Genomic DNA, 25,387 nt, shown 5'->3' with positions numbered 1-25,387 from the left:
TGTAGAGCAGGCTGGCCTTGAACTCACAGAGATCCGCCTGGCTCTGCCTCCCAAGTGCTGGGATTAAAGACATGCGCCACCACTGCCCAGCTTCTGTTTTTTTTTTTGAAAGTCTACAGTGATGTTCTCAGAACCATAATTCTAAAATAATAATAATGATTTTTTTAAAATAGGGATTGTAAAGATGTCTGAATGGTTAAGAGTATTTACTGATGTTGCAGAGGACCCAGGTTCAGTTCTCAATACCTAGATTCTAGCCGCTCACGTATGTCTGTAACTCCAATTCCTGAGAACCTAGCGCCATCTTCTGGCCTCTGCAGGCACATGCATACATGCAAGCAAACAAACATAAAAAATAAAAAATTAAAAAATGTACATTTATTTGCTTCTGTGTGTGCATGCCATGGGTGTGTGGAGGTCAGAGGACAACTTGCGGAAGTCCTCTCCTTCAACCATGTGGGCTCTGGAGAGTGAACTCAGGTCACATCAGGCTTGGCAAGTAGGTACCTTACCCACTAAGCCACTTAGATGGCCTTCAGATTTTTTGAGAATTCTACATTTTGTTGGGGGAGTTGGGGGTAGTGGTTTCGAGACAGAGTTTCTCTGTGTAGCTTTGGAACCTGTCCTGGAACTCACTCTGTAGACCAGGCTGGCCTTGAACTCACAGAGATCCGCCTGCCTCTGCCTCCCAAGTGCTGGGATTAAAGGTGCGCACCACCTCTGCTGGACTTTTTTTGTTTTTTAAAAATATTTTTCTTTATCCTCTGAAAATATTTTGTTTTATATTTTGAGACAAGGATGTCCTCTAACTTCCTAGACCTGACCTGGAATTCCTGCTTTTCTTCCTTTTTCTTTTCCTGTGCTGGGATTATAGGAATGAGCAACCACACTCTGACTACAGTTTGGCTTTGTGTTGTTTTGTTTTGACTGTTTCCTTGATGTCTAGAAAGAATACAGTTGGAGGATCCAGAGTTTGAGATGGAACCATTTCTTCTGGGATTTGAGGACACCGTTCGCCTAGGATGCTGCTGGTAATCCTTGAGCGGCAGCCTTCCTTCTTTTGGAGTGTAGTTCAGTGGCTGTGGAGATGCTGGGTGGAGAGCATCCTCAGGTAGTGCTGAGTGATGTGGTTTGTGTGTGAAGCAAGTGTTATCTTTTGTTTTCAAGTCCAGTAAAAGAGGAAGTGACTGTCGAGAAAACGAAGAAGGCGACCACCAAAGACAGAGTCCAGGCGTTTCACCTTCGGAAAAGCTTGAACTTCCTGGACAAGCTGCACGAGGAGAAGGACCTTTTTATTCAGAAGACTCGGTGAGCTCACATGCCAAGGACCCATGGCCTAGCCACTCCTTCTGGTTGTACAGTGTCCATGTAGGAGGTCCTGCCTTTAGCTTCCTGCCAGAGTCTTTACAAGGAGCAACCTCACAACCCTGAAGAGATGTGGTGTCCAGGGCTCCACCTCCTTTCCCCCTCCCTCAATCTAGACAAGATCCCAGGGAATTAAGGGTGCTCTTAGGTCCTGCCAGGTTCTCCATGACCATCTTGTTTCTGCATGTTTCAGGTGTGACTGAGGCCTTAGTGAATAGCCCCCTACTTCTGGTCTTGGCCTCACTGGCCTTTGGTCTGCCAGCATATTCAGTGGAAATACTGAGTGTGTTTCTCCAACAAACAGAAAAATTGGAAACTAGTAGTAGGCAGCTGTTTCCTGTATGCCACTACTAGATTACCGTGTTTAGCTTTTCCCACTGCATATGTATCAACATGTGTGTCATAGCTAAGATTCTTTAGCTGAATCATTTGAAAGTAAATTTCAGGATCATGATACTACTCCTATTTTAGAGTCTCTGAAAAACAAAAGCATCTTTCTGCATGACCTTAGCATGTAACACCACCTGTGGGTATAGGTCTTACCCATACCAACGTCATGCTCTTCATGCTGCAGCTGTCCTGACATCCTCTGAGTGTCCGTTAGAACTCATGCTTTAGATTTTATTCTGTTATTTCTAGCTGAGGTGAAAGTCACATAACAGGAGTGAGCATTTTATCCAGGCTTACACAGGGAATGGCCTTGGTCTGTGTTACAGCGGCCGATGAGGGGCTGCAGCTGTATGCTCTTGAGGGCCTGAGCTTGCACGTACTCCGTTAACTGCATCTCCCTTGGCTTCCTAGGCATATCACCTGTGGGGGAGTTCACACAGCTGGCTCCTTGGGCAGGGTTTTCAGGGAACACCCTACTGTAGCTTGAGTTTTCCTACCTGGCCCACAGTCAGGACAAATCTCTCTCACCTGCCAGTCCCACAGCCTCTCAGACCAGACCCGACCAAGTAAACACAGAGACTTATATTGGTTTCCAACTGTATGGCCGTGGCAGGCTTCTTGCTAACTGTTCTTACAGCTTAAATTAATCCATTTCCATAAATCTATACCTTGCCACATGGCTCGTGGCTTACCGGCATCTTCACATGCTGTTTGTCATCGTGGCGGCTGGCAGTGTCTCTCTGACTCAGCCTTCCACTTCCCAGCTTTATTCTCCTCCTTGTCCCGCCTACACTTCCTGCCTAGCCAATGGCCAATCAGTGTTTTATTTATTGACTAATTAGCAACACATTTGCCATACAGAACATCCCACAGCACCCTACTCATGTGACATGATAGCGCCAGAGAGACGCTTAGAAAGACAAAGTATTCCTAGTCCTTGGCCTGCACCTTAGACCTTCCCCCTTCTCTACCCCACTGGCCCCTTCTGAGGCTAGAACTTTAGGAAAACATTATGGCAATTCTTATTTTAATGTCCTAGAGGGGAGCTGCGTGTCTGTCATCAGAGGATGGACCTCCTCACCAAACAGCAGGAGAGCTTGGCAGCTGAGATCGCCACAGAGAGAGAAGCCAACAACATGTAGGTCATCCTTGTGGGCAAGGAGGTCAGACAGCCAAGTGTTACCATGATGGCCAAGATAGTATCATACATAGAGGTTTATTCATTCATTCATTCATTCAACAAAGATAAGTCTTAAGTACCTGCTATGTTCAGATAGTTAAGAGGCAGACAGCATCTCTCCAGGGGGGCAAACACATCATAACACAAAGAAGAAATGTCAGTCTAGGAGCTGGCTCAGTTGGTGAAATACTTACTACACAAGTATGAGGACCTGAATTTGATCCCCAGCCCCCATAGCAGTGAGCACACACCTATAATCCCAACACTGAAGGATCTGGAGCTCTTGTTGGCTAGCCAGTTTAGCTGAATCTGAGTTCTAGATTCAGTGACAAAACCTGTCTCAAAAGCATAAGGCAGAGAATGATTGAGGAAGATACTTAATGTTGGCATCTGACTACATGAATGGCCCTTTCTGTATTCTATTGATATGCTCCAGGGCTGCTATGGGCCGTCTCCAGGCTGCATCCAGACGCCTTCACACAGAGCTGGAGAATGAGAAAGATCTGCAGTCCAAAATCACAGCCATGCTGAAGGACAGCGAGTAAGTTTTTGCAAGAGGGGGTTGGGGATTTAGCTCAGTGGTAGAGCGCTTGCCTAGCAAGCGCAAGGCCCTGGGTTCGATCCTCAGCTCCAAAAAAAAAAGTTTCTGCAAGAGCCTGGAAGGTGGGCTTCATAAGTTAGCATCTGGCTAGTTCACAGGGCACAGATATCGGAGCAGCTTGTGGGACAATTCCTGATTTGAGTATGAAGAATAATTTGCTTTTCACTTTCTAGATGCTTAGGAAATAAAAAGTGGCATGTTGACACAGCTGAAAGGAAAGCTCTCCACATGAAGTTTTGTTTTGTTTTGTTTTGTTTTCAGTTTCCTCAGTTTTATTTATAATTTTAGTAACTGTATAATCAGTTTCTTCCCCTCTTTTTCTTATTTCCTATACCTCTTGGCTGGGGCTCAGTGGTAGATCATTTGAGTGGCATGCATAAAGCCCTAATTTCATCCCTAACATTGGGGGAAAAAAAGTATTCTCTTCTTTTCTAGAAACATCCACAGGGGGATGCAAACTAGAACTGCCTCTAGCAAGTCCACAAAGAAAGGGTTTCTTTTGGGATATAACAGCTCACTGTTAACACCAGCAAGAGCTCCCAACATATACAGTTCAGTGAACCACTGGGCTACTGCCCAACTCTGGTCCAGAGCAAGGCTCTGCTGTTATATGACAGCAGATGAAGTTGGAAAGCTTTCCAGACTGAAGCCACACAGAGGACTAGAACATTGTCAGAAACCCTGACTGTAAGTGTAACAGCTGCTGACTCTTGACTACGTACCACAGTCAGACCAAACTTCTTCCCCTCTCCCACAGTGGACTCCTGAGCCTTAAGCCAGTCCCTGACTTGCACCTACTATAATTGCTACAATTCAAGCCACACACACAAGACTGAACACACACATAAAATGTGGAGAGATGTGCAGCTGGGGACAAGTCAGTCCATCTATGGCTGAGAAAGTCAATATGTATACTGTTCTTGATTGACACTTGGCTAGCTAGTGTCTGTGGTTCCTAAACCACAGCAGGCAAGACCCTTGGAGGCTCTGCCCGTACTGAGCTGCTATAAGCATCTGTTTACTTCTTAAATTGTTTTTCACTTTAAAACAATGTCAAACTTATAGAGGTAATTCAAAAATGGCTATGGCATCTTCTCCTATCTCCAATGCCAACAACGTCCCTTTTCTTTAAACCACAGTGGTGATTCAAATGAAGGTCTCTGGTGGCATTCCTATCTATTTATGTGGTATCTGAGATCTGGAACCACTGCCCCAAAGTCTTGTGTCCTATCTACATTGAGATACACTGAGCCCACCTTTTTTTTTTTTTATGGAGCTGAGAACCGAACCCAGGGCCTTGCGCTTGCTAGGCAAGAGCTCTACCACTGAGCTAAATCTCCAACCCAACTGAGTCCACCTTTGCTCCCTGACAAGCTTGGCTACCTGGTCTCTGCCGCTAAGGACTCCATCAATACAGAGCCCATTTCTAAAGGCAATGTTTCTCACCTATCTCCCTAACACATGTCACAGGACCATAATGGCTTTGAATGTTATTGGGGCTATAATGAAAGGAATGTTCCCTACTCAAGACAAAATTTCTATAGCATGTTCTCTCCAGATATGTGGTCCCTTTCTTCCACCCAACATTGAGGGACTTCAAGTATTTCAACTCTTAGTCCAGATTTCCTGTAACTGCCATGGAATTGATTGAGGAGAAAGATTGGACTCAACTCTATAGTCATGATTTGTTAAAAAATATTCTAACAAAATAAGAATGGAAGGAAATTTTCTTAATGCAAGTTAGCACATTTATTAAAAACCTAGAGCTATAGAGGACAGATTTGAGATATTTGCCTTGCTGTCAGATATGCCAAGTTTGAGCTGAAATACTTCTTCCCAATGTTGTATGGTGAGTCATGCACCTTCTGTCATTAGTTCTGGTCTGGCAGGGTCCTCTGGGCAGAACTTCTAGTAAAGCCATCCTCCAGGCAGAGCAAGGCCCCAGGAGATGCTCTTATGTAGCTATGCTCAGAATTCTGTAGCATATGTCTAGATGGGTCAGCCGTGATGGCCAAAAACCATACTTGACTCACTGCAGAGGTGCATGGATACATGAGTTCCCACATTCTGGGAAAGACAGTTTTGTGTTTGCCTTCCTGCTACTCATCCCAAACAAAGATGAGCTGCAAACCTCCTAGACTTGTGCTGGGAACCTGAGGAGTGCTGTGTACATTGTAGCACCACAGATGTAGTACTTACTGACAGTTGATGACAGAGTCATCCAAGACCAGAGTCAGACAGATCCTTCATTATCCAGATATTCCCTGGGCAGGGTGACTGCTACCATTCTCTAAGCCTCTTCCCAAGCGTGTTTGAAGACTCGGGGTGGTTCTTGGTAGTTCCAATGACCCCCTCAGAAGACATTTTCTAGATGTTTTCTTCAGGCCAGACAAGGGAGTCACTACAGTGAGCTGACCCACTCACTCAGGGTCAGATGCTGTTCCTGTGGCCAGATGCTAGCTCAGGCTAGATTTGATGTGATGGAAATTTTCCTAAGTTTGGATACCAGGAGTGGGACCTCAGTCTCTGGACCAAGGGGAAGCCTTAGAGAAGGGTGCTGACTCCTCATCAGTGGTGTCTAATATCTGCCTAGAGTATTTGTCAAAATAAAGTACCAGGATTGCCCCAGATCCCCAGATAGATGCTTCACAGAGGAGTGACACCAGGTCTTCAAACCCTTAGCAACCACAAACAACAAATGGTTTATTTTTGCAAGGAATGCCATGTGGCACATTGAGATCCAGAAGGGGCTATTTGAGGACGTCCGGAAGCGTAATGAAGAAGAAGCAGAAGCTAGGCAGAGGTCCCTTGAGATACACGCAGCCCAGCAGCTTCAAAAGGAGAAAGAAACCCTGGAGAAGGTGGAGAGGAACCGTCTGCTAAGGGCCCGGTAAGTGCCACCCAGACCTGGCCTTTGCCAGTTCCTTCATGTTCTACATCAAGTCTTTCTAGATCCAGCTCTTTGCATCTGTGCCATGGGTCCTGCCTCGCTCCCTACTCCATATTAAGTGCCCACAGTCACCATTGACCTGCACCAATGAGACCATCAGACCCTTCCTTCTGTATATTCCTTTATCTCTTCCCAGCTGTGCTGTTCTCTGGTCCTGTCACACATCTGGATACTTCTTTGCCTACACAAGCCTTGGAGTGCTCAAGCTCAGTTTCTGTACATCCTCTGAGGCAGTTCCTATCTGCTCAACCACTGATCCCCAGAAGCTAGGGGGCTATTGGACACTGCTCTCCCAAGATGGAGCAAGTCCCTCTTATCTCTTTATACCATCAACTTTGCTGGTCTCTTCTCCTGCTAGACTCCTACCCAGCCTGGGTCAGACCCTGTGTTTGGTGACTTCTTCATAGCAGAGCCCCCAGCAGCACTTTGTCTAATATTTGCGGCACACAAGTGTATCATGTTACACTTGTTACAGTCTCTGCCTCTGTCGCTGCAGGAAGTCCTTGCATGTGCAGAAGGAGCTGGGGCTAAGACATCAGAAACTGGTGGAAGATGCCCAGAGAAACCACAGGGTCGCTGTGAAGTTCCTGAAGGCCTCTCTGGGAAGGTGGGTCCTCACTTTAACTCTTTCTTCTGTCAATGCTCTTGAGGAATCTAGAAATGTGAGTTCCTGGCCTTCACTTTGAAATTCCCTAAGTAAGTCATTACCTAATCATCAGAAATAGATCTGGAGTTTTTATTTTAAGCTGCTATTTTTATTTTCGAGAGGAGCATGAGACACAATGAGGCCCTAGGGTCTAGACCTCCAACACCTGTCCCACAGGAATAGGCCCTGAACAGCAAGGCTTGTCCATTTGACCTTTGTGTTGTCAGCGTTCATTGTTTCTCCAGTAGAAGTAACCAGCACCTAAGACTCCTATAACTCTGTAATTGTCAGCATTACCTGCATACATCCCTAAAAATTCACATTACACCAGGCATAGTGGTGCACACCTTTAATCCCAGCACTGGGGAGGCAGAGGCAGGCTGATGTCTGAGTGTGAGGCCAGCCCGGTCTACATAGTGAGTTCCAGGACAGCCAGGGCTACATAGAGAGACCTTGTCTCAAAACAAACAAACAAAAGCAAAAAAATAAATAAATAAACAAAGCGCACATTACTCCAGAGTTCGGGAGCGAGAGCAGAAGGAGGAGATGGAGTCCCGCCGGCACATGAAACTGCGCATGGATGCTGTGCTGGCGCTGAAGAACAACATCACTGCCAGTCGGGTAGGTGTGGCTCCGCCTCTCTGACACAGCTAACCAACTGACCACCCACCCCCTGGGTCCTGCTCTGGGAAGCCAGAATTCTATCCTTGGCTCCTGCTGTGAGCCCAGCAGCCTGCTCAGCTGCTGCCTGAAGGTTCACCATGCCTCCACTATAGGCCTCCTGCCTCCACTGCAGACAGGAACCATGGTCCAGCAAAAGGAAAACAACTTAAAGCTGCTGTGAGAGGGCCTCATCTCAGTGGGAGAATAGTGACGGACCCAGGGCAGTGTGAGGGCCAACACTAGGGCTCAGGTCTGGGTTAGGTAGGAATGTGGTAGGGAAGAGTAGGCCACAACATCGTGAAGACTCAGGCAAGAGAACCAACAGTGGGTGGCCAGTTTGCACACAGATGCACAGAATTCCATACTCAAGGGACCCAGAGCTGTGTGTTGGCTGAAAGATACATGGGAAAATTATGAATGTTTGCAAATTGCCTACCTTGGACCCATAGTTTCAGCATTGATTTAAATAGACCCATTCAAGGAAAAGGTCTGAATATGAATGTGTGTGTGTGTGTATACATGGGCATATGCTGGTATTGTGACTTTAGAGTTCCATATTTCCAGGAAACACTAAAGAAGTTCCAAGCATGGGGCCAAAGCAGGGCAGAGGTGGCTAAGCAGAAGGCCCTTACAGAGAAGGAAGCGATCCTGGCCCAAGGTGGAGATGCATTCAAGCACCTTTTTCATCAGCGCAGGCACCAGGAACTGGAAGCCCAGAGGCGGTGAGAGCTGGGAGACATTTACCTGGGAAGTGGGCACAGAGAGAACCAAAAGGCTTAAGCTTCATCCCCTAAAAGTAACAAAGCTAATTCCTGCCCAGACTTTTCACCAAAAGCAGTTGTGGGTTGTGGGATGAGGACTGAAGCACTCCCTTCCCCAACGTGGGCTGCAGAAGTCTCCAGGGGGCTCTGGCATTTGGGGCCTTTTTATAGAGGTTCTTAGTGGGTGAGGACACCTCTTTTCTCATTTCCTCTCTTGACTTCCTGGTTCTTCAGCTGTGAGGTTCCTGAGCTTCTGTGGCTCTCTCCTTCTTGGGGGATGCCTGGGGCTCATTCACATATGGCCCTTCAGCTTCACTCTCTGGCCTCTTCTAGGTCATTAGTCAGGGCTTTCTCCCACAGAGTTTTCAAAGAAGCCACTTCATGTCGGCCTTTTCCAGCTCACACACATTACTTAGCTAATTTCTACTTAACCTAGCTGCTAGGTGTCTCTGCCTAAAGCTGTCCTCATTCCAAAGGGCCAAGCCCCTTCTCCCAAACCCCTGATCCCTGCTGGTCACTGGATCTGCTTGGATATTGTCTGTTGGCTCTCTTGCTACGGGACATCCTCCTCTTCAAATTGTCTCACTAATGTGCAAAACACCCCCCCCACACACACACACACAGAGAGAGAGAGAGAGAGAGAGAGAGAGAGAGAGAGAGAGAGAGAGAGAGAGACCCCTACAGTTGCCACCAGAATTTTGGTGTTTCCTGTCAGTCTGCCCATGTGTGATGTGGTTATAGATCTGTTGCCTGGGTGGTGCCGAGCAAGGGATGGCTATAATGAATCTGAGAATGAGTGAGTGAGATGTCACCAAGCCCTAATATTGCCCTTGCTTTTTGTCTCAACTGGGTCTTCTCAGCCACAAGCCTAGAAACTAGGGTAGGGAAGCTCATGAGGGCCAGGGTTTGTTGTGGGGACTTCTAGACTGGGCTGAATGAGACAATTCAAAATTAAACAGGTCAAATGTAGAGCTGGACAGGGCAAGGCAAGGTATGGTAAGGTGAGGATCCAAGTCACATCTCCATTAGTAGCCCTTATGAGCTTTATCTGTTATACTCTCCATCTAAGACAGGATGTCCTAACACCAGAGCCCTCCTAGGCTGGACCTGAGCACTTGGGAAGGAACCAGAGAGCTAAAAGGAACACCATACTAACCCCAGCAGCCACTAGGTGCCCTGCTTGCAGGTGCTGGGGAAGGGCACCTGGCTCTTATTGAGAAACACATCCCATAGGGCTTTTGAAGAGGAGCAGAAACTCCGGAAGCAGGAGATTGTAAGTCGAATCTTGAAAGAGGAAGCTGAGGAAGAACATAGGAAAAAGAGACAGCATCCACCCTCTAAAACCACAGACCAATGGACTCTGAGAGACAAGACTTGGAAGTATATCTCTGACTTTTGTGAAGGGAAGACTGCCATAGCCACAAATCACCTGCTGGTAAGTAGGACATTGCTGTTTTCAAGTTTAGGTCAGGCACTTCAAAGTGCAGGTGGGAAGGGCCAAGGACTCAAGTGTGAAGAAGCTGGCTAAGGTCCCCAAGGCCATGGCCCTGTGATGCCCACTAGGGTTCTTTTCTCCCTCATCCAAGCTCCTCATATTAGTCAACGGTGCTATTAGAGCCTACAAAGCTGCCTCTCTATGAGATAGGGGAAAGTTCCTCATCTGTCCCTTCCTACAAAGTGGAGTGAGCCTCATGTAAAGAGACTTGTATAGCTAGAGTCCGTACATGTTATCACTCACTGCCAAGTATTCCCAGTGCCTCCTGAAGGCTGAGTATTCCTCTCACTCACACCAAGGTCCTGGTCTAAGCCAGTGGCCTGTGTAGACAACACCCTAAACTGGAGAGATTTGTTTTCAACTTACCCCTCTTTAAGGTGTAAGAACATTGGATGCTCCTTAACCCAACACCCTGCATACTACATCAGCTGCTTTCTTGGGCTACCTGGGCTTTGGCCTCTGGAGCATTTACCTGTGCCTTTTAGTGCACCATAGGCTTTTTCCTGTTTCTCACCTCGGTGTACTAGGTGGAGCCTCTACCTTTCAGCTGCTTCTCATCTTGGTGCACCTGTCCTCCCCGGGGGACACGTTCTACATACTCCTGCATTCTCCCTCTGAGAGGCCTTCCCTGCCACCCTGAGTCACTTTCCTAATGCTCCTGTACCACAGCCTTAATCTGCTCTACTGGGAACAAATCCTCGGGTTTACAATGATCATCCTCTTTCCTCTGAGAGGAAGGAAGGGCCCTGGTTTCCCGTGGTGTACACTACAAACATCGTACGGCACAACCAGATACGTCCTGAACCCCAAAACAGTTCCAGCAAAACCAGTCCAGCTCTATTTTCTGAGTTTTTGCAAGACTTCTCCAGGGCTAGTGTGCCATCCATCATGAAAATTCAACACAATGAATATCACTGATGGAATACAGAGAAAATTATAACATGTCCACTAACCAGAACATTTTCCTATGAACAAGACCTTCTTGTGAACTCTGCTGAACACTTATAGGAAGGCATTCAGTAATCCATAGACATGTGTATGGTGTATTTTAAAGTTACAAGGATTTATGTGTATACAATTGGGGAGGCAGAGGTAGGCAGATCTCTGTGAGTTCAAGCCCAGCCTGGTCTGCAGAGTAAGTTCTAGGACAGCCAGGGCTACATAGAAAGACCATGTCTCAAAAAGGAGAAGAGAAAGGAGGAGGAGGAGGAGGAGGAGGAGGAGGAGGAGGAGGAGGAGGAGGAGGAGGAGGAGGAGGAGGACACCGACGACCGACGCCGCGGTGGGTTGTCAGGCCAAGTACCCAGTAAGGTTCCAAGGGGTTTTGTTTTCTTCATACTCACCTGTATAGTCTCCATTCTGTAATGAACATATCTTACTGCGTCACTCTTCTGATGGCAGGAAAATGAGATGGCACTACACCCCAAGCCTTCCTGTCTATTGAAAGTTGTATCCAGTGAGTCCATGCAGATGGACCTGGGAAGCATTAGTACTGAGGAGGAGATACTGGCTGAACCAGATATCCCTGGGCTTTGGAGCAAGGACTACAAGTCATACCAGGTAACAGCTTTCCTCTGTCAGGTCCTTCACACTGAGATTCCAGGTTCCTGGGTGCAATTGCCCACCTTCTGCTCCATTCTGTGCCTGCCACTGCTTCCTTCAAACTCTAGGTCCTTCTCTGTAGCAGGAATCTTAACAGGTCTCACCAGTTCCTCAGCTGGTCCTGTTTCCTCAGACTGGAAGCCTCTGTGTCCTCATATCCGAATGGCTCTCAGCTGTACTGTGCTGCTCAAAACCTAAAAGCTTAACCAGCCAAATGCTTAACCAGCCAAATGCTTAACCAGCCAAATGTTTCTAGTTTCTGGTCTTCACGCCTTAGATATCTTTCCTTTCTACCATCACTGCCTGAGATTAAAGTCTTGCTTTCTGGGATTAAAGGCGTGATTCACCATGCTTGTTGGCTGTATCCTTAAACAGATGGATTTCTGCCTCTGGAATGCTAGGATTAAAGGCATGTGCTACCACTGCCTATCCTAAGTATCTAGTGGCTTTTCTGTTCTCTGACCCCAGATAAGTTTATTAGGGTACACAATATTTTGGGGAACACAATACCACCACACTTCTCTCCTTTCCATTATCTTAAAAAGAACTGGCCTGTAGCCAGCCTTTCCTTGCTCTGCCAGGTTTGGCCCTGCACTTTGTTCATTATTAGGCTTTGAACAAGCATGGACCTCTGTCTTTTTGAACCCAAGGTGTCCAAGGAGGACATGGAACGGAAACCTGTGGGTGGAACTAAGATGGATAAGGACATCCTGGCCCGCACTATGGAGCAGCTGCGCAGTGGGGTGGTCCACAAGCAGGTGGTATCTGGGAGGGAGTTCAAAGGCCGCCCTTTCAACAGCAAGCCAGAGGTCATTCACTTCAAGGTGAGCCATGATCAAGCAAAGAAGCCTTTCATCTACTCTCTTGCCTCTGATGCATTCTGTTTTGACCTTGGGAAACCCAGAGATGTCTTCAGCTTTGAGGCTGGTGTGTGCAATGGCTGAATTGACAGCCTATGGAGCAGGAAGCACCTGGGCACTCCTTTAAAGAGGCCTGGACTCCTGTGAAGGAATATAACAGGATAATCACTTGTTAGTCCCCTTCTGCTTGGCAAATTCCCCCTTTTCATGATGGGGCCCCAAAGGACCCCAGCATCTACCACCAGCTGGGGTGTCAGCATTTACAGGACAGGCTAAGATATGTATCCTGTGCTTCTGTCCTTTCTCCCACCTAACCAATTCCCCACAAAACTCATTTCCTGCTGAGGAGGAAGTTTTTCACTACCTTTCACACATCTCAAGGAGGCATCACAACTCAAGGGAAACCTGGGGAATCCTTTTTTACCCCAGGATCCTTAACCTTTCATAAGTCTGTACCAAGGAAACCCCTCTTCCCCTGACCTGCTCTCGAGGCCTGCTGGAGGGCTTGAGGTTATCATGTCTCCTCTATCTCTGCAGGACTTTGATATTGGCAAAGTGTACAAGAAGAAGATCACGTTGATAAATGCTACCTACACAATCAACTACTGTAAGCTGGTGGGTGTGGAGGAGAGCCTGAAGGACTTCATCCACATTGAGTGAGTCTTGCAGAGTCTAGGCATGAGGCCATGGGCCAACTTGCCTTGAAGAGTTGGAGAGGTTACTGCTCCATCTCTTACTACTGAAGTCACGAAGACCCATCCAGTCCCTGTGAACACGCGACCAAGCTTTTGGACAAGCTGCCCGAGTCCCCTCGCATTCGTTGTGTGTTGGCTGTGACACTACCGTGGTTCCTTTGGCAGCTAGCATGCTTTCTCACTGTGAAGATTTCAAGACTGCTTTCCTGAACTATCGTTTACTTCTCTCTTGTGCTAGTGTTTCAGTTTTCTTCTTTTTTCTAAGAATCTTCTTGTGTATATATTGTCACTTCTGTGCCGGCGTTTTAAGTATTTTTCTGCGGTTACCTTTGATGCTTGCTGCTTCTCCTTTCCCATCCTACCCCCTCCATTTTTCACTTTGCAATGTTTCAGCAGCACTTGGTTTTGCTTCTTAGCATCTGACCTTCATCTTTCTTTTCTATTTTTTTTCCTTTTTGTTGTTTTTGAAACAAAGTCTTGCTCTGCATCCTAGGCTGACCTTGAACTCATCATATAGTCCAGGCTGGTCTCAAACCTTCAATCTTCCTGCCTCTGTTCCCAAATAGCTGACACTACAGGTATGTTTCACTGTATCCAGCTTATAGGCAGGGCTGTTCATAGCTCAAATCACCTACATCTGTTAGTGTGTGATATGCAATTTCTAAAATGGGGGCTTAATATAAATTGGTCCCTGACTCCTCTGCTCAGGCTCTAGGGGTCCTTTTCTTTTCCCCTGAAGGGTGTCTTCATGAGACTATTCCTGTGGGACTGTGTTCCTGTACAGTTTCTCCATGAACAACACTGGCTGGCAGAGCCCTGATCAGTACTTCCCCTTAAGAGGTGCTGTCCTCTTGGGAACTGACTGCAAGTAGACAGCAGGAGCTTTTGGTCCTCTGCTCCTTCTTCCTGGCAATTTGCAGAATCTCCTAGCTGTCTGCAAAGTCTTGCATGGAGGGAGTATTGCTAAAAATTGTTTATTTTACCCACTGTATTAGTTTGAGATCTGAGAGCTTCTCTCTTTTTTAACCATGCTGAGTCACTTGCTTCTGTGGGCCTGTAGGGTTTCTGGAGAGTGTATGGAGGACCCAGGTTAGCTGGTGATCACCATTACCTCAGCTATCACAAAGCCCTCCTTCCTAGGCATGGATTAAAGATTCTCCCCACATTTGAAGGCTAGCGTCCACTTCTGTCTTCTGGTTTCTTTTGCTGTGGTAGTTGTGACTCTCTAGCATGTTCCTCAGTTTCCTCTGGCTGCACTGAGATCCCTGGCCCCCAGTGTCCCACAGCCCTACTGCAGCATACCTGAGATGCTTGGTCTTCTTTAGACTCATTGTAGTTCTTAGAGCTGAGGTTTGTATCTTTGAGCAGTTCTAGAAATGTCTCATCCCTAGCCTGCAAATATCAGCTCTCCCTATTCAGTCCTCCTCATGGCTTTGTCTCTGCCCTGTTCCTCCTGTGTGGAACCATCCAAGCCTCCCTGCCCTTAGGGCACCTGCTTCACATTCTCTGCCTATTCAGGCAGTGTATGAGGTGCCCCGGCTTCTGGTCTCTTCAGCTGTATCTAGCTGGCTGCAAAAGCTGCTGACTGTGTGTCTTGTTTCAGTACTATGTTTTTCATTTCTAAAAATTCCTAGTTCTTTTTCAGATGAGGTAGCATATCTCTCTCTCTCTCTCTCTCTCTCTCTCTCTCTCTCTCTCTCTCTCTCTCTCTCTCTCTCTCTCTCTTTTAAGACAGGATTTCTTGTTTCTTTGTGTAGCCCTGGCTGTCCTGGAACTCACCCTGTAGACCAAGCTGGCCTTGAACTCACAGATCTGCCTGCCTCTGCCTCCCAAATGCTGGGATTAAATGCATGCACCACCACTGCCCAGCTGTAGTTTTTAAACTTATCGTTTCTTTTGGTCGTGTGTGTGTGTGTGTGTGTGTGTGTGTGTGTGTGTGTGTGTGTGTGTGTCCTTTTTCTTAACAGTGTCTTTTTCTTTCTTCCTGCCCATAACTCTGTATCTTTACAATTTTACCACATGCCTTTTAGAGGCTCCACTCGATCATACAAGTTTCAATAGTTTGTTGTGTGAAGTTCTTAGAGTTAGGGCCTGTTTCTCACTGAGTTGGTTCATGAACACCCCACATGTGCATAGCCTTGGATTCTGATCCTCTTACCACTTAGTCTCTAGGGAGAGAGTCCCCCAGGATATTCCTGTCTGTGCCTCTCCAGTGCTGTAATCACAAGCACATGTCACCACACCTGGCTCTTTTCTTGAGCTCTGGGGATTGAACCCTGGTCTTCATGCCTACATTGCAAGCAGTTTATTGACTGAAAAAGCTCCCCAGCACCCAGAGACACATTTTCATATTAAGTTTTTGTGTACTTCCAAACCAAGAAAATTATGTAAGATCCAACATTGTAAACCTAGGCCTGATACTAGGAATTCTGTAGGAAGACCCTTTCACTCACCCAGGATTCAGATCGAAACAGACTAGCTCCCATCTCATTTTCCTGCAGCTGGGGCTGTTTCACTGGATGGCTTGACTTATAGCCCTTCCCCTCATGTTGCTATTAGAACTCAACATCCTTGATCCAAGACCTAGCAATTATCCCCAGGGTAATGACATTCCACAGCACACATCTTTTTGGAGTTGGCTTTTGGGGATGTACCTCACTCAGTGTGCTGGCTCACTCACTGGACAGACATTTGAAAATTATCCAAGTGTCTCCTCTTCATCAGGAAATTGAGTCAGTAAGGAACACAGCAGCCCTGGAGCTGCTGATGTGCCAACACATCTAAGTAGAGGTATTATCTTAGCTAGGGCTGCTATTGCTAGTGGAAAACACAGTGACCAAAAGCAACTTGGGGAGGAAAGGGTTTATTTGGCTTATACTTCCACATCACAGTCCATCATTGAAGGAAGTCAGGACAGGAACTCAAACGGGACAGGAACCTGAAGGCACAAGCTAATGCAGAGGCCATGGAGAGGTGCTGCTTTACTGGCACCCTCCCACATCATCACTAATTAATAAAATACTGTACAGACTTGCCTATAGACAGATCTTATGCAGGCATTTTCTCAGCTGAGGTTCCTATCTCTCAAATGACTCTAGTCTATGTCATGTGGACACAAAACCAGCCAGCACAAGTGTGGAACAGGCAGAGATAAGGGGATCTAAAAGGCCCAGCTGAGTATGTAGTGAGCATCCACTTTGCACAGTGACTTAACTACTCATGTGCTGTTCCTGCAGCTTTGACCCCCCTGGTCCCATGTCAGCCGGGATGTCCTGTGAAGTTCTCGTCACCTTCAAGCCTATGGTACGTCAAAGGATCACATAGGGGTGCTATTTTTTCTGGCTTAACAACAACAACAATAAAATTCAGCATCATTCTATAATGCTAGCATAATAAAGCTTGCCAGAAGATTTGGTTTTATTCTTTTACATGACTAACTGTCCGTGGCCTGTGAAGTGTGTTTCTTCAGGACCTGTTTATGTGGGACACTTTGGGATTCTTCCACTGGAAGCCCACTAAGCAAGTAGTAGGCAGGTCCAGGCCATAGTTATACAGATGCAGCCTGTAGCCGGGCGGTGGTGGCGCACGCCTTTAATCCCAGCACTCGGGAGGCAGAGCCAGGCGGATCTCTGTGAGTTCGAGGCCAGCCTGGGCTACCAAGTGAGTTCCAGGACAGGACAGGCGCAAAGCTACACAGAGAAACCCTGTCTCCAACCAAAAAACCAAAAAAAAAAAACAAAAAACAGATGCAGCCTGTGGAACTGTATCATCATAGAAATTTATGGTGACTGGGATTGTTTTGTTTTTTAGATAAATAAAGATCTGGAAGGAAATGTTTCATTTTTGGCTCAGACGGGAGGCTTTTCTGTTCCACTTAAATGTTCAACGAAAAAATGTTCTGTAAGTTTAAGTCCCTGGAAACTCTCTCCATGGTATGGGCTGCACCCTTGGAGTACCAAGGGCATGGGCTAGAGCTCCACCATAAACCTTGGTCCAGTGACAGCTGTAGTCAGACTCCAACATGGGCCGAGTCTGGGTGACATGAGATATTCTGAAAAAGTGAGTCATCAGACCAGAGCTAGAAATTTCTAGATAAACCCTGCTCTGTATGGAGTCCCTGACTGAGAGGCCCAGAGTTCACAGGTGAGGAGATCTGTCTGAGATGCCAGTCCTTTCTTCAGCTCTTAGTTGTGTCCTCAGATAAATAAGTGTGTGTGTGTGTGTGTGTGTGTGTGTGTTTCAAGACAGGGTCTCATTATGTAGCTCTGGCTGTCATTGAACTAACTGTATAGACCAGAGTTTGTTAGCCTCAAACTCAGAGAAATGCACCTGCCTCTGCCTCCTGAGTGCTGGGATTAAAGATATATACCACTACACCCAGCTTTCAGATAATTTTTTAAAGATTTATTTATTTTATGTATATGAGTGCTCTATCTGCATGAACAACTTTATGTCAGAAGAGGGCATCAGATCCCACTATAGATGGTTATAAGCCACCATGTAGTTGTTAGGAATAGAACTCAGGACCTCTAGAAGAGCAGCCAGTGAGTGCTCTTAACCACCAAGCCATCTCTCCAGCCCCAGATATTTTTATTGTGAGTAAATTTGCAAACATAATGAAACACAGAATCATGCAGTGAACTTCCATGTACCTACTGTCTACCACTTCAGAGCAAATTACCAATATCAGATTCAGCACCCTTAAAAAATGTTGGCATTTCTAATAAACACCCACTATATCATTGTTTCTTTCCACAGTGACACTCACAGCACACAAACTCAGTACTGTGACAGACTGTAGTGTGTCTTTAGTCCCACATATACTTCTAAGCCTGTAGGTCCACTGTGAGCTGACTAACGTGGGCCCGGCCAGGCAGCTCTGCTCCAGACGTCTCACCATGGCCTTCTAAACCTTGTAGCCTCTAGAGAAGTGTCCATCTAGCATGAACTTCTCATGGAAAAATGACTGGAAATGCAGACATCCAAGCCAGCATTACCAGAAAATTTCTTCCTTCACTTATTTCGCATCTCCCATTGATTTATTGCCCAAACCAAGGCCCACGTACAAGTTCAAAATCAGTGGGGCAGAGAGAGACCTTTTCCAGTGTGATAGGTAGAACAAAGAGAATGGAGAATTGAGATAATAGTATATATGTTACACCAACAAACGAGCAGGATTCCTGGTTATCACCTAATACTCAATTCATATCAAATGTGTCCCACTGTCTCCAAACTACCTTTTTATGTAGCTGTTATTTTTTTTTTATGTCATGGAGATTACATTTGATTATTATTATATTGGTGAGTATGTTTTGACCTAGAAAAGCAGCTCCCTTTCCACTTTTGGGTCCTAAAACTTACTAAGCCAATTCTTTTATAAAAGAATGTCCTGAATTTGTATGACTGCTTCCTATTGTTGCATTTACTATGTCTCTCTGTCCCTGTGTTCTTTTAAATTAGATATAGCTTAAATTAGACTTAGGAATGATTTTCTTTTTGATGAAAGAAGGATTTACTCTGGCTCTGGTCTGGGGATCTGGTCCCTCAGGTTGGGGCAGTCATGGCTGCAGTTGACTGAGACAGTTGATCACATTGTATCCTTAGTCAGGAAGCAGAGAGTGATGATATTAGCTAAGGTCCCTTTGTCCTTTGCAAGAAGATAGCATTGCTTAAGAGTACTTGTTGCAGGGGCTGGAGAGATGGCTCAGAGGTTAAGAGCACTGGCTGTTCTTCCAGTGGTCCTGAGTTCAATTCCCAGCAACCACATGGTAGCTCACAACCATCTACAATGAGATCTGGTGCCCTCTTCTGGCCTGCAGGCTGAACACTCACTGTATACATAATAAATAAATAAATCTTTTTGTTTTGTTTTGTTTTTCGAGACAGGGTTTCTCTGTGTAGCTTTGTGCCTTTCCTGGGACTCACTTGGTAGTCCAGGCTGGCTTCGAACTCACAGAGATCCGCCTGACTCTGCCTCCCGAGTGCTGGGATTAAAGGCGTGCGCCACCACCGCCCGGCTATAAATAAATAAATCTTTAAAAAAAAAAAAAAAAGGAAAGAGTACTTGTTGCTCTTGTAGAGGACCCAGGTTCAATTCCCAGTACCTATGTGGCTGTTAATAGCCATCTGTAACTCCAGTTCCGGGGGATCCTATGTCTTCTTCTGACCTCCTCAGGCATGCATGTGGTACACATACAAAGATAAAGCACTCAAGCACATAAAATGAAATAATTAAAATTAAAAAGTAGTTATAAAAGATAGCTTTTATTGAGTGTGATCTTTGGTCCTTTCATACATGTGTAAAGTACGTTATGATTATTATAACTCCCTACCCTCTCTACTTTCCCTCCTATCTTTAATACTCTCACCTCCCTACAAGCTGGGAACCATTTTTAGGAAGCTGGTACTGTGTGCCTCTTGTGTCCCACACTCACTCCTACTGTTGTGACAAGTTACTGTCACAGACACTGAGATGCACCTATGCAAGAGTTTTTCTCAGGGCAGGCCTAGGATGGGCGCAAAACTAGCAAAAACTCTGTCTCAGCAGGGGAAAGGCAGCCTATGCTGGTCATCTGTAGCAGGCACAGGTGGCCTCTCTGGCCTGAATCTGAACTACTCTGTTTTATCCTTTGGTCTGCTTGCTTTGGTGACCCATTGTCATGCCTCTGGAGAAAGGCACTGCAGGGGGAGCCCTGGGTTTAGATTCAGTGTCCCAAAACAGTCATGTGAGAGATGGCCATTTGAGGAACCACAGTGATGCCCAGGCATGGCACTCATAGCTTGAGCACAGAGTCTGTGGCCTGTAGCCCATGGAGGGCATGAATGACATGATATGATCCCACATATATGTCTGCGTAAAGGTGTCAGATCCCTTGGAACTAGAATTATAGACAGTTGTGAGACACCATGTGGGTGCTGGGAACTGACCCTGGGTCCTTTGGAAGAGCAGCCAGTGCTCTTAACTGCTGAGCCATCTCTCCAGCCCCATCTGTGACTTCGTAAGTGGGCTGTGTCGCTGGTGTGCAGTGCACAGATGCTCATGGTTCCCCTACCTGCCTTGCCTCCCTGTGAAGCAGAAGAGTCAGGTTTCCCCTAGCTTCTTGGGACTGCATTTGACATTTGAGAGAGTAAACCTTCTCTTGTGGGACATTGGGTTCTCTGGGCCATGATTCCTGCAAGGACCTACTCCCTTTGTGACTGAGGATGCAATAGCGGCCACCCTGGCTTACACTTGTGTTCTTTGGCAGCTATCCCTTGACAAGGAACTCATTGACTTTGGCAGCTATGTGGTGGGGGAGACCACATCCCGGATCATCACATTGACCAATGTTGGGGGTCTGGGCACCAGATTCAAGTTTCTCCTTGATTCTGAGTTCTTTGAGATGGAAGAACACCAACCCGTCATGAAAATGGTGAGTGCACTGCCAGCTTCTGACCAGCAGCCATGCTATCTTGCCTGTCTGTGGTTCTGCTCAGTCAAGGATGGGGTGTTGTATGCACCCTACCAGCCATGCATACTATCTCATGTGTATACAAATAAGTGAGCAAATAAGACTGCCATCAAATTGAGAGGGGGGCGGGGAAAGGAAAATGTCAGAACAGACTCTTATTAGTGAGAATAAAAATGTTTGGCTCCAATGAGGACACATGCAGTCTGGCCTCAGGAGCAATGGCAGCAGAATGGGATTCCCCTTAAGGCATGTGGTACATATTGAGTAGGAGCATTGGGAGTCCAATCAGACAGCTCCATGAGACACCATGGATCTCTTTCCAGAGTATGAAAAGGGTCTTTGTTTTTCCCAAGAAGACTGTGCATGGGCCACGGTGAATGGCAACAGCCTCAGGGGTCCTACTCAGGAAATGAACTCACCATGCTCATGGATCGTGGGATCATTTGGGGAAGATGAACAAAAGGTGCACCATGCTTCTAAACTATTTGAACATTCTTGTGAGAAGCATGAAGCAATCGTGTTGGCTCTGTTCAGGTGCCCCAACAAAGACCCCAGAAAACATCTCACCCAGGAGATGGCAGGACCAACAGGGCAGCTATGACCAAGGCAGTATGGAGAGCAAGCTGCTGTGGGGGAGGGTGGGGCTCCTTTCTCTGGTCAGAACCAGAGAGCAGGGCAGGTGGAATGAGGGGACTGGGAGTCAGACTTGCTTTGGGTAGGTGGATGGGTTGCCTGGGGGTCCCGGGATATCTAGGAGTTCTGTCTGCAACCAGCTGTGGAGAAAGGAAAGTCAGCTCAACCAAGCTCAACACTTGCCCAAGCAGAGTCAGCCTCTGGGCAAGTGACCAAGTACAGTGTAAAGAGGGTAGACTCAGCTGCTCATAGGTGGGGTCTATGATGGGGCATCTAAGCTAGTGACAGAGAGGAGCCAGCTTGGCCAAGGTAAAATAGACAGTCATCCCTACCCTAGGTAAGCTGATGCTGTGGTCTGAAGACCCAGGATAGACAGAATGAGAGCATAGACCAGGGAGTAGAGGAATGGCAGCAGCCCTGGGCACAGATGCATTGTGTCTTCTCTTGGACTCATCTGGTGAGAAGGGTATCTGTGGAGTTTTATGGGCAATGAAGACACTGAGTTCCCTTTCAGAGCAGCGTCTTCACCTATGAGGACAAAAGTTTTTATGAGAAGATCATTAACAGTCTCTCTGAGCATCAGCTTGATGGTGATGGGTCCTCCCCACTTGACATCCCAAGCCGAAAAGAATCCGAGAAACTGGATGGTAAGAGTTGGGGAGACTTGTGAGTGGGTAGCAAGTACCTACTTCAAACTTCCTGCGTTGATTCCTGAGCCAGCCAGGACACTTGGCCTCAGCTGAGTAGGCCTAGAAGAGGGCCGGACACCCGGGCACCTGGACACCTGGGCACCTGGGCACCCGGGCCTCCCGAAGGTAGCCATTCAGGAACCACTCCCAGCACAGCCACCTTGGAATCTAAGGTCAACCAGAGAGCTAGCATCCCAGCTGGAGACTGGCAGGCCTGTGGCCTAGGTGATGTTAAGGAGGGTCAAGGTACAGAGTTTTTTCAGGCCTTCAACTGTATGATAGGAAATATAGAAAATACTCATACATACAAATATACACTGGTTATGGTGTACATTGAAATTCTATTTGTATTGAAACAAATAGAATTGTAGCTAGAGTTTTTTCCTCTGGGCTCCCACCAAGCCCCGGCAATCCCACAGCCGCTTATAAAATAAACACATAGACTCTTATATTATTTATAAACTGTGTGGCCGTGGCAGGCTTCTAGCTAGCTGTTCTTATATCTTAAATTAACCCATTTCTGTTAATCTATAAGTTGCCACGTGGCTCGTGGCTTACTGGTATCTTAACATCTTCTCATGGCAGCGGCTGGCAGCATCTCTTGCCTCAGCCTTCCACTTCCCAGAATTCTCTTTTCTCCTTGTCCCTCCTATACTTCCTGCCTGGCTACTGGCCAATCAGTGTTTTATTTATTAACCAATCAGAGCAACACATTTAACATACAGAACATCCCACAGCATAGAATCCCCAGATGTGGACAGCCAGGCTGGCCACATGGTGTACAGGGGTGAGGGCTTTGAAGGCTCTGCCTATGAACTGGTCTCTGCTGGTGCTGGTCTTTACCAGTACCACCAGGCTCTGAGGCTGAGGAGGGAGTTTGTTTTACACCAGCTGCATAGAAGTGCAGATGATACACAAGGACAATTTAAAAAACTGAACAATCCCCGTGTTGAATTGGAAAAACACGTGCCCTGTCAAGGCACTGACCCTTACTGTAGTGCGATACTCTCCACCCTGTGCACTGCCTTCAGTTGTTTTCACCATTTCCCTGTTTTCTTTTCTTTCTTTTTGTTGGTTTGTTTGCTTCATTTTTTTCAAAACAGAGTTTCTTTCTTTTTTTTTGGCTTTTAAATTTTGATTTATTAGCATATATTCATTTGTACTAATATAATATTAAAGGTATCATTATGACATTTTCATGTACACATGTCATGTACATTACCCATACTCTTTCTTTTTTTAATTTTTTTAAAATTTTATAATTTAATTTAATTTTACATATCAGCCATGGATTCCCCTGTCCTCCCCCCTCCAACCCCCTCCTCCCCTCAGCTCCCCCCCATTCCCATCTCCTCCAGGGCAAAGACTCCCCTGGGGATTCAGCTCAACCTGGTAGATTCAGTCCAGGCAGGTCCAGTCCCCTCCTCCCCAGAAATCCACAAAGATACCTCCACAATAGACTACTGGCAATGATCGAGAGCAAGTCCGAACTGACCTACTCTGGTGATAGGATGGCCAAACACCCTAACTGTTGTACTAGAAATCTCATCCAATGACTGAGGGAAGCGGATGCAAAGATCCACAGCCAGGCCCCAGGTGGAGCTCCAGGAGTCGAATTGGCGAGATAGAGGATGGATTGTATGAGCGAGAATTGTTGAGACCAAGATTGGAAATAGCACAGGGACAAATAGCAAAACGGAGTTTCTTTGTACAGCCCTGGCTGTCCTGGAACTCACACTGTAGATCAGGCTGACCTCGAACTCAGAGATCTGCCCACCTCTGCCTCCTGAGTGCTGGGATTAAAGGCTTGCACCACCACTGCCCAGATGTGTAGGTAGAGTTTTCCTGCCTGGCCCACAGTCAGGATAAATCTCTCTCACCTGCCAGTCCCACAGCCACTCAGACCCGACCAAGTAAACACAGAGACTTATACTGGTTACAAACTGTATGGCCGTGGCAGGCTTCTTGCTAACTGTTCTTACAGCTTAAATTAATCCATTTCTATTAATCTATACCTTGCCACATGGCTCGTGGCTTACCGGCATCTTCACATGCTGTTTCTCATCATGGCGGCTGGCAGTGTCTCTCTCACCCAGCTTCCTGTTCTCTCAATTCTCCTCTCTGTTAGTCCCGCCTATACTTCCTGCCTGGCCACTGACCAATAAGCGATTTATTCATTGACCAATCAGCAACACATTTGACATACAGACCATCCCACAGCACAGACGTAGTTTTTATTTTAAGATTTCCAAATTTACCATTTCTTTTGGTTGTGTGTGTGTGTGTGTGTGTGTGTGTGTGTGTGTGTGCGCGCGCGCGCGCGCGTGCCCTTTTTCCCTGTGCCAAGGTCATAAAAATGTGGGACATACATCTTACATTTAAAAATCAGCAGTTCATTTCAAATTTTAAAGAGTTTTGTTGAGAAGTTCCTTCCAAATTCTACTCATTGCAAGAAATTCTCACTTAAGCTTGAGAGAGCCACAAGCACTTAAAACCCATGAGTCTCCCACAGACCATCCTTAGCTTATCCAATCTCTGTCAGGAACTGGCATGTGTTCTTTCACTGGCCAGCCTGTAGCTGAATTACTTCTCCATGTTCTGTATGTGCAATGACACTACCATTGCAGACCAACTTCTTCTGAAGTGCCTTCACTAGTTTCTTTTTATCATTTTCATCAACAATCCTTTAGATGGTATGTGAGGGTCTTCCTGCCACCTCTCTGTTGAATCCTTATGTGGGTAGAATTCTCATTCCCTGTAAGAAGCAGTTCATCACCCTTACCTAGATCAGCAAAGGGTCAAAGAGTGGAGAACTGGATAGTAAATATACTTTATAGAAACTCTCTGCTGGCAGGTGGGCTATCAGGAAACAGAGCATGTGGCATCAAGGGAGAGGCAGCTGAATCCTCAGCAGTGGCTCATACAAATTAGCACAAAGCAGGGATTGAGTTTCAGTCTCTGTGAAGATAGCCTCTTGTTCTTGAAACTTTCACTACTATATTTTTGATCTGGGCAGAGGTGGTGAATACCTTTAATCCCATTACTCAGGAGGCAGAGGCAGGTGGATCTCTAAGTTTGAGGCAGCCTGGTCTACAGAGTGAGTTCCAGGACAGCCAGAGTTATACAGAGAAACTCTGTCTGAAAAACAAAACAAAAAATAAATGTTTGGATAAATGGGTTACTTGTGCCAGGAATCTATTGACTATCTGAGAGGAATGTACTTTAGGCTCTCTTTTTTAACCAGTTGAACAATTTATCCTATCTAATATACTTTCTTGTTTGTCATGAACTTAGATTAAGTCTTGAAGTCATGAATTGTGTGTTACCCAACTTTCTTTTTTTCAAAGTAATTGCTTGCATTGTGTTGATTCTTTGCATTTCTGGATACATTTTCAAATTAGTTAAT

The 25,387-nt window shown here is 46.3% G+C and overlaps 1 protein-coding gene across 32 annotated transcripts in view; it reads left to right on the top strand.

The window, feature by feature from the left end:
- Cfap74 (cilia and flagella associated protein 74) overlaps positions 1–25,387 on the top strand; it is a 145,615-nt gene that overhangs the window by 20,055 nt on the left and 100,173 nt on the right. For 29 of the 32 annotated variants that reach the window (XR_008213563.1, XR_008213561.1, XR_008213562.1 and 26 more), the window contains 16 exons: positions 947–1,031; positions 1,168–1,308; positions 2,795–2,893; positions 3,372–3,476; positions 6,253–6,426; positions 6,983–7,093; positions 7,651–7,753; positions 8,360–8,517; positions 9,790–9,991; positions 11,453–11,611; positions 12,304–12,477; positions 13,051–13,169; positions 16,445–16,511; positions 17,019–17,108; positions 20,456–20,620; positions 21,807–21,939. Coding sequence is in view for 26 of the 32 variants with exons in the window: in XM_052715518.1 (XP_052571478.1) it covers positions 947–1,031; positions 1,168–1,308; positions 2,795–2,893; positions 3,372–3,476; positions 6,253–6,426; positions 6,983–7,093; positions 7,651–7,753; positions 8,360–8,517; positions 9,790–9,991; positions 11,453–11,611; positions 12,304–12,477; positions 13,051–13,169; positions 16,445–16,511; positions 17,019–17,108; positions 20,456–20,620; positions 21,807–21,939 (2,085 nt within the window). In the remaining 6 variants the exon portion in view is untranslated. The remainder of the gene's footprint in view (positions 1–946; positions 1,032–1,167; positions 1,309–2,794; positions 2,894–3,371; positions 3,477–6,252; positions 6,427–6,982; positions 7,094–7,650; positions 7,754–8,359; positions 8,518–9,789; positions 9,992–11,452; positions 11,612–12,303; positions 12,478–13,050; positions 13,170–16,444; positions 16,512–17,018; positions 17,109–20,455; positions 20,621–21,806; positions 21,940–25,387) is intronic. The other 3 variants (XM_052715511.1, XM_052715509.1, XM_052715507.1) reach the window with 3 other exon arrangements.

The sequence above is a fragment of the Peromyscus californicus genome, unplaced genomic scaffold (assembly GCF_007827085.1).
Source record: "Peromyscus californicus insignis strain IS unplaced genomic scaffold, ASM782708v3 Scaffold_5__1_contigs__length_169319896, whole genome shotgun sequence".
NCBI lineage: Eukaryota > Metazoa > Chordata > Mammalia > Rodentia > Cricetidae > Peromyscus > Peromyscus californicus.
This window is presented reverse-complemented; position numbering and strand designations above follow the sequence as displayed.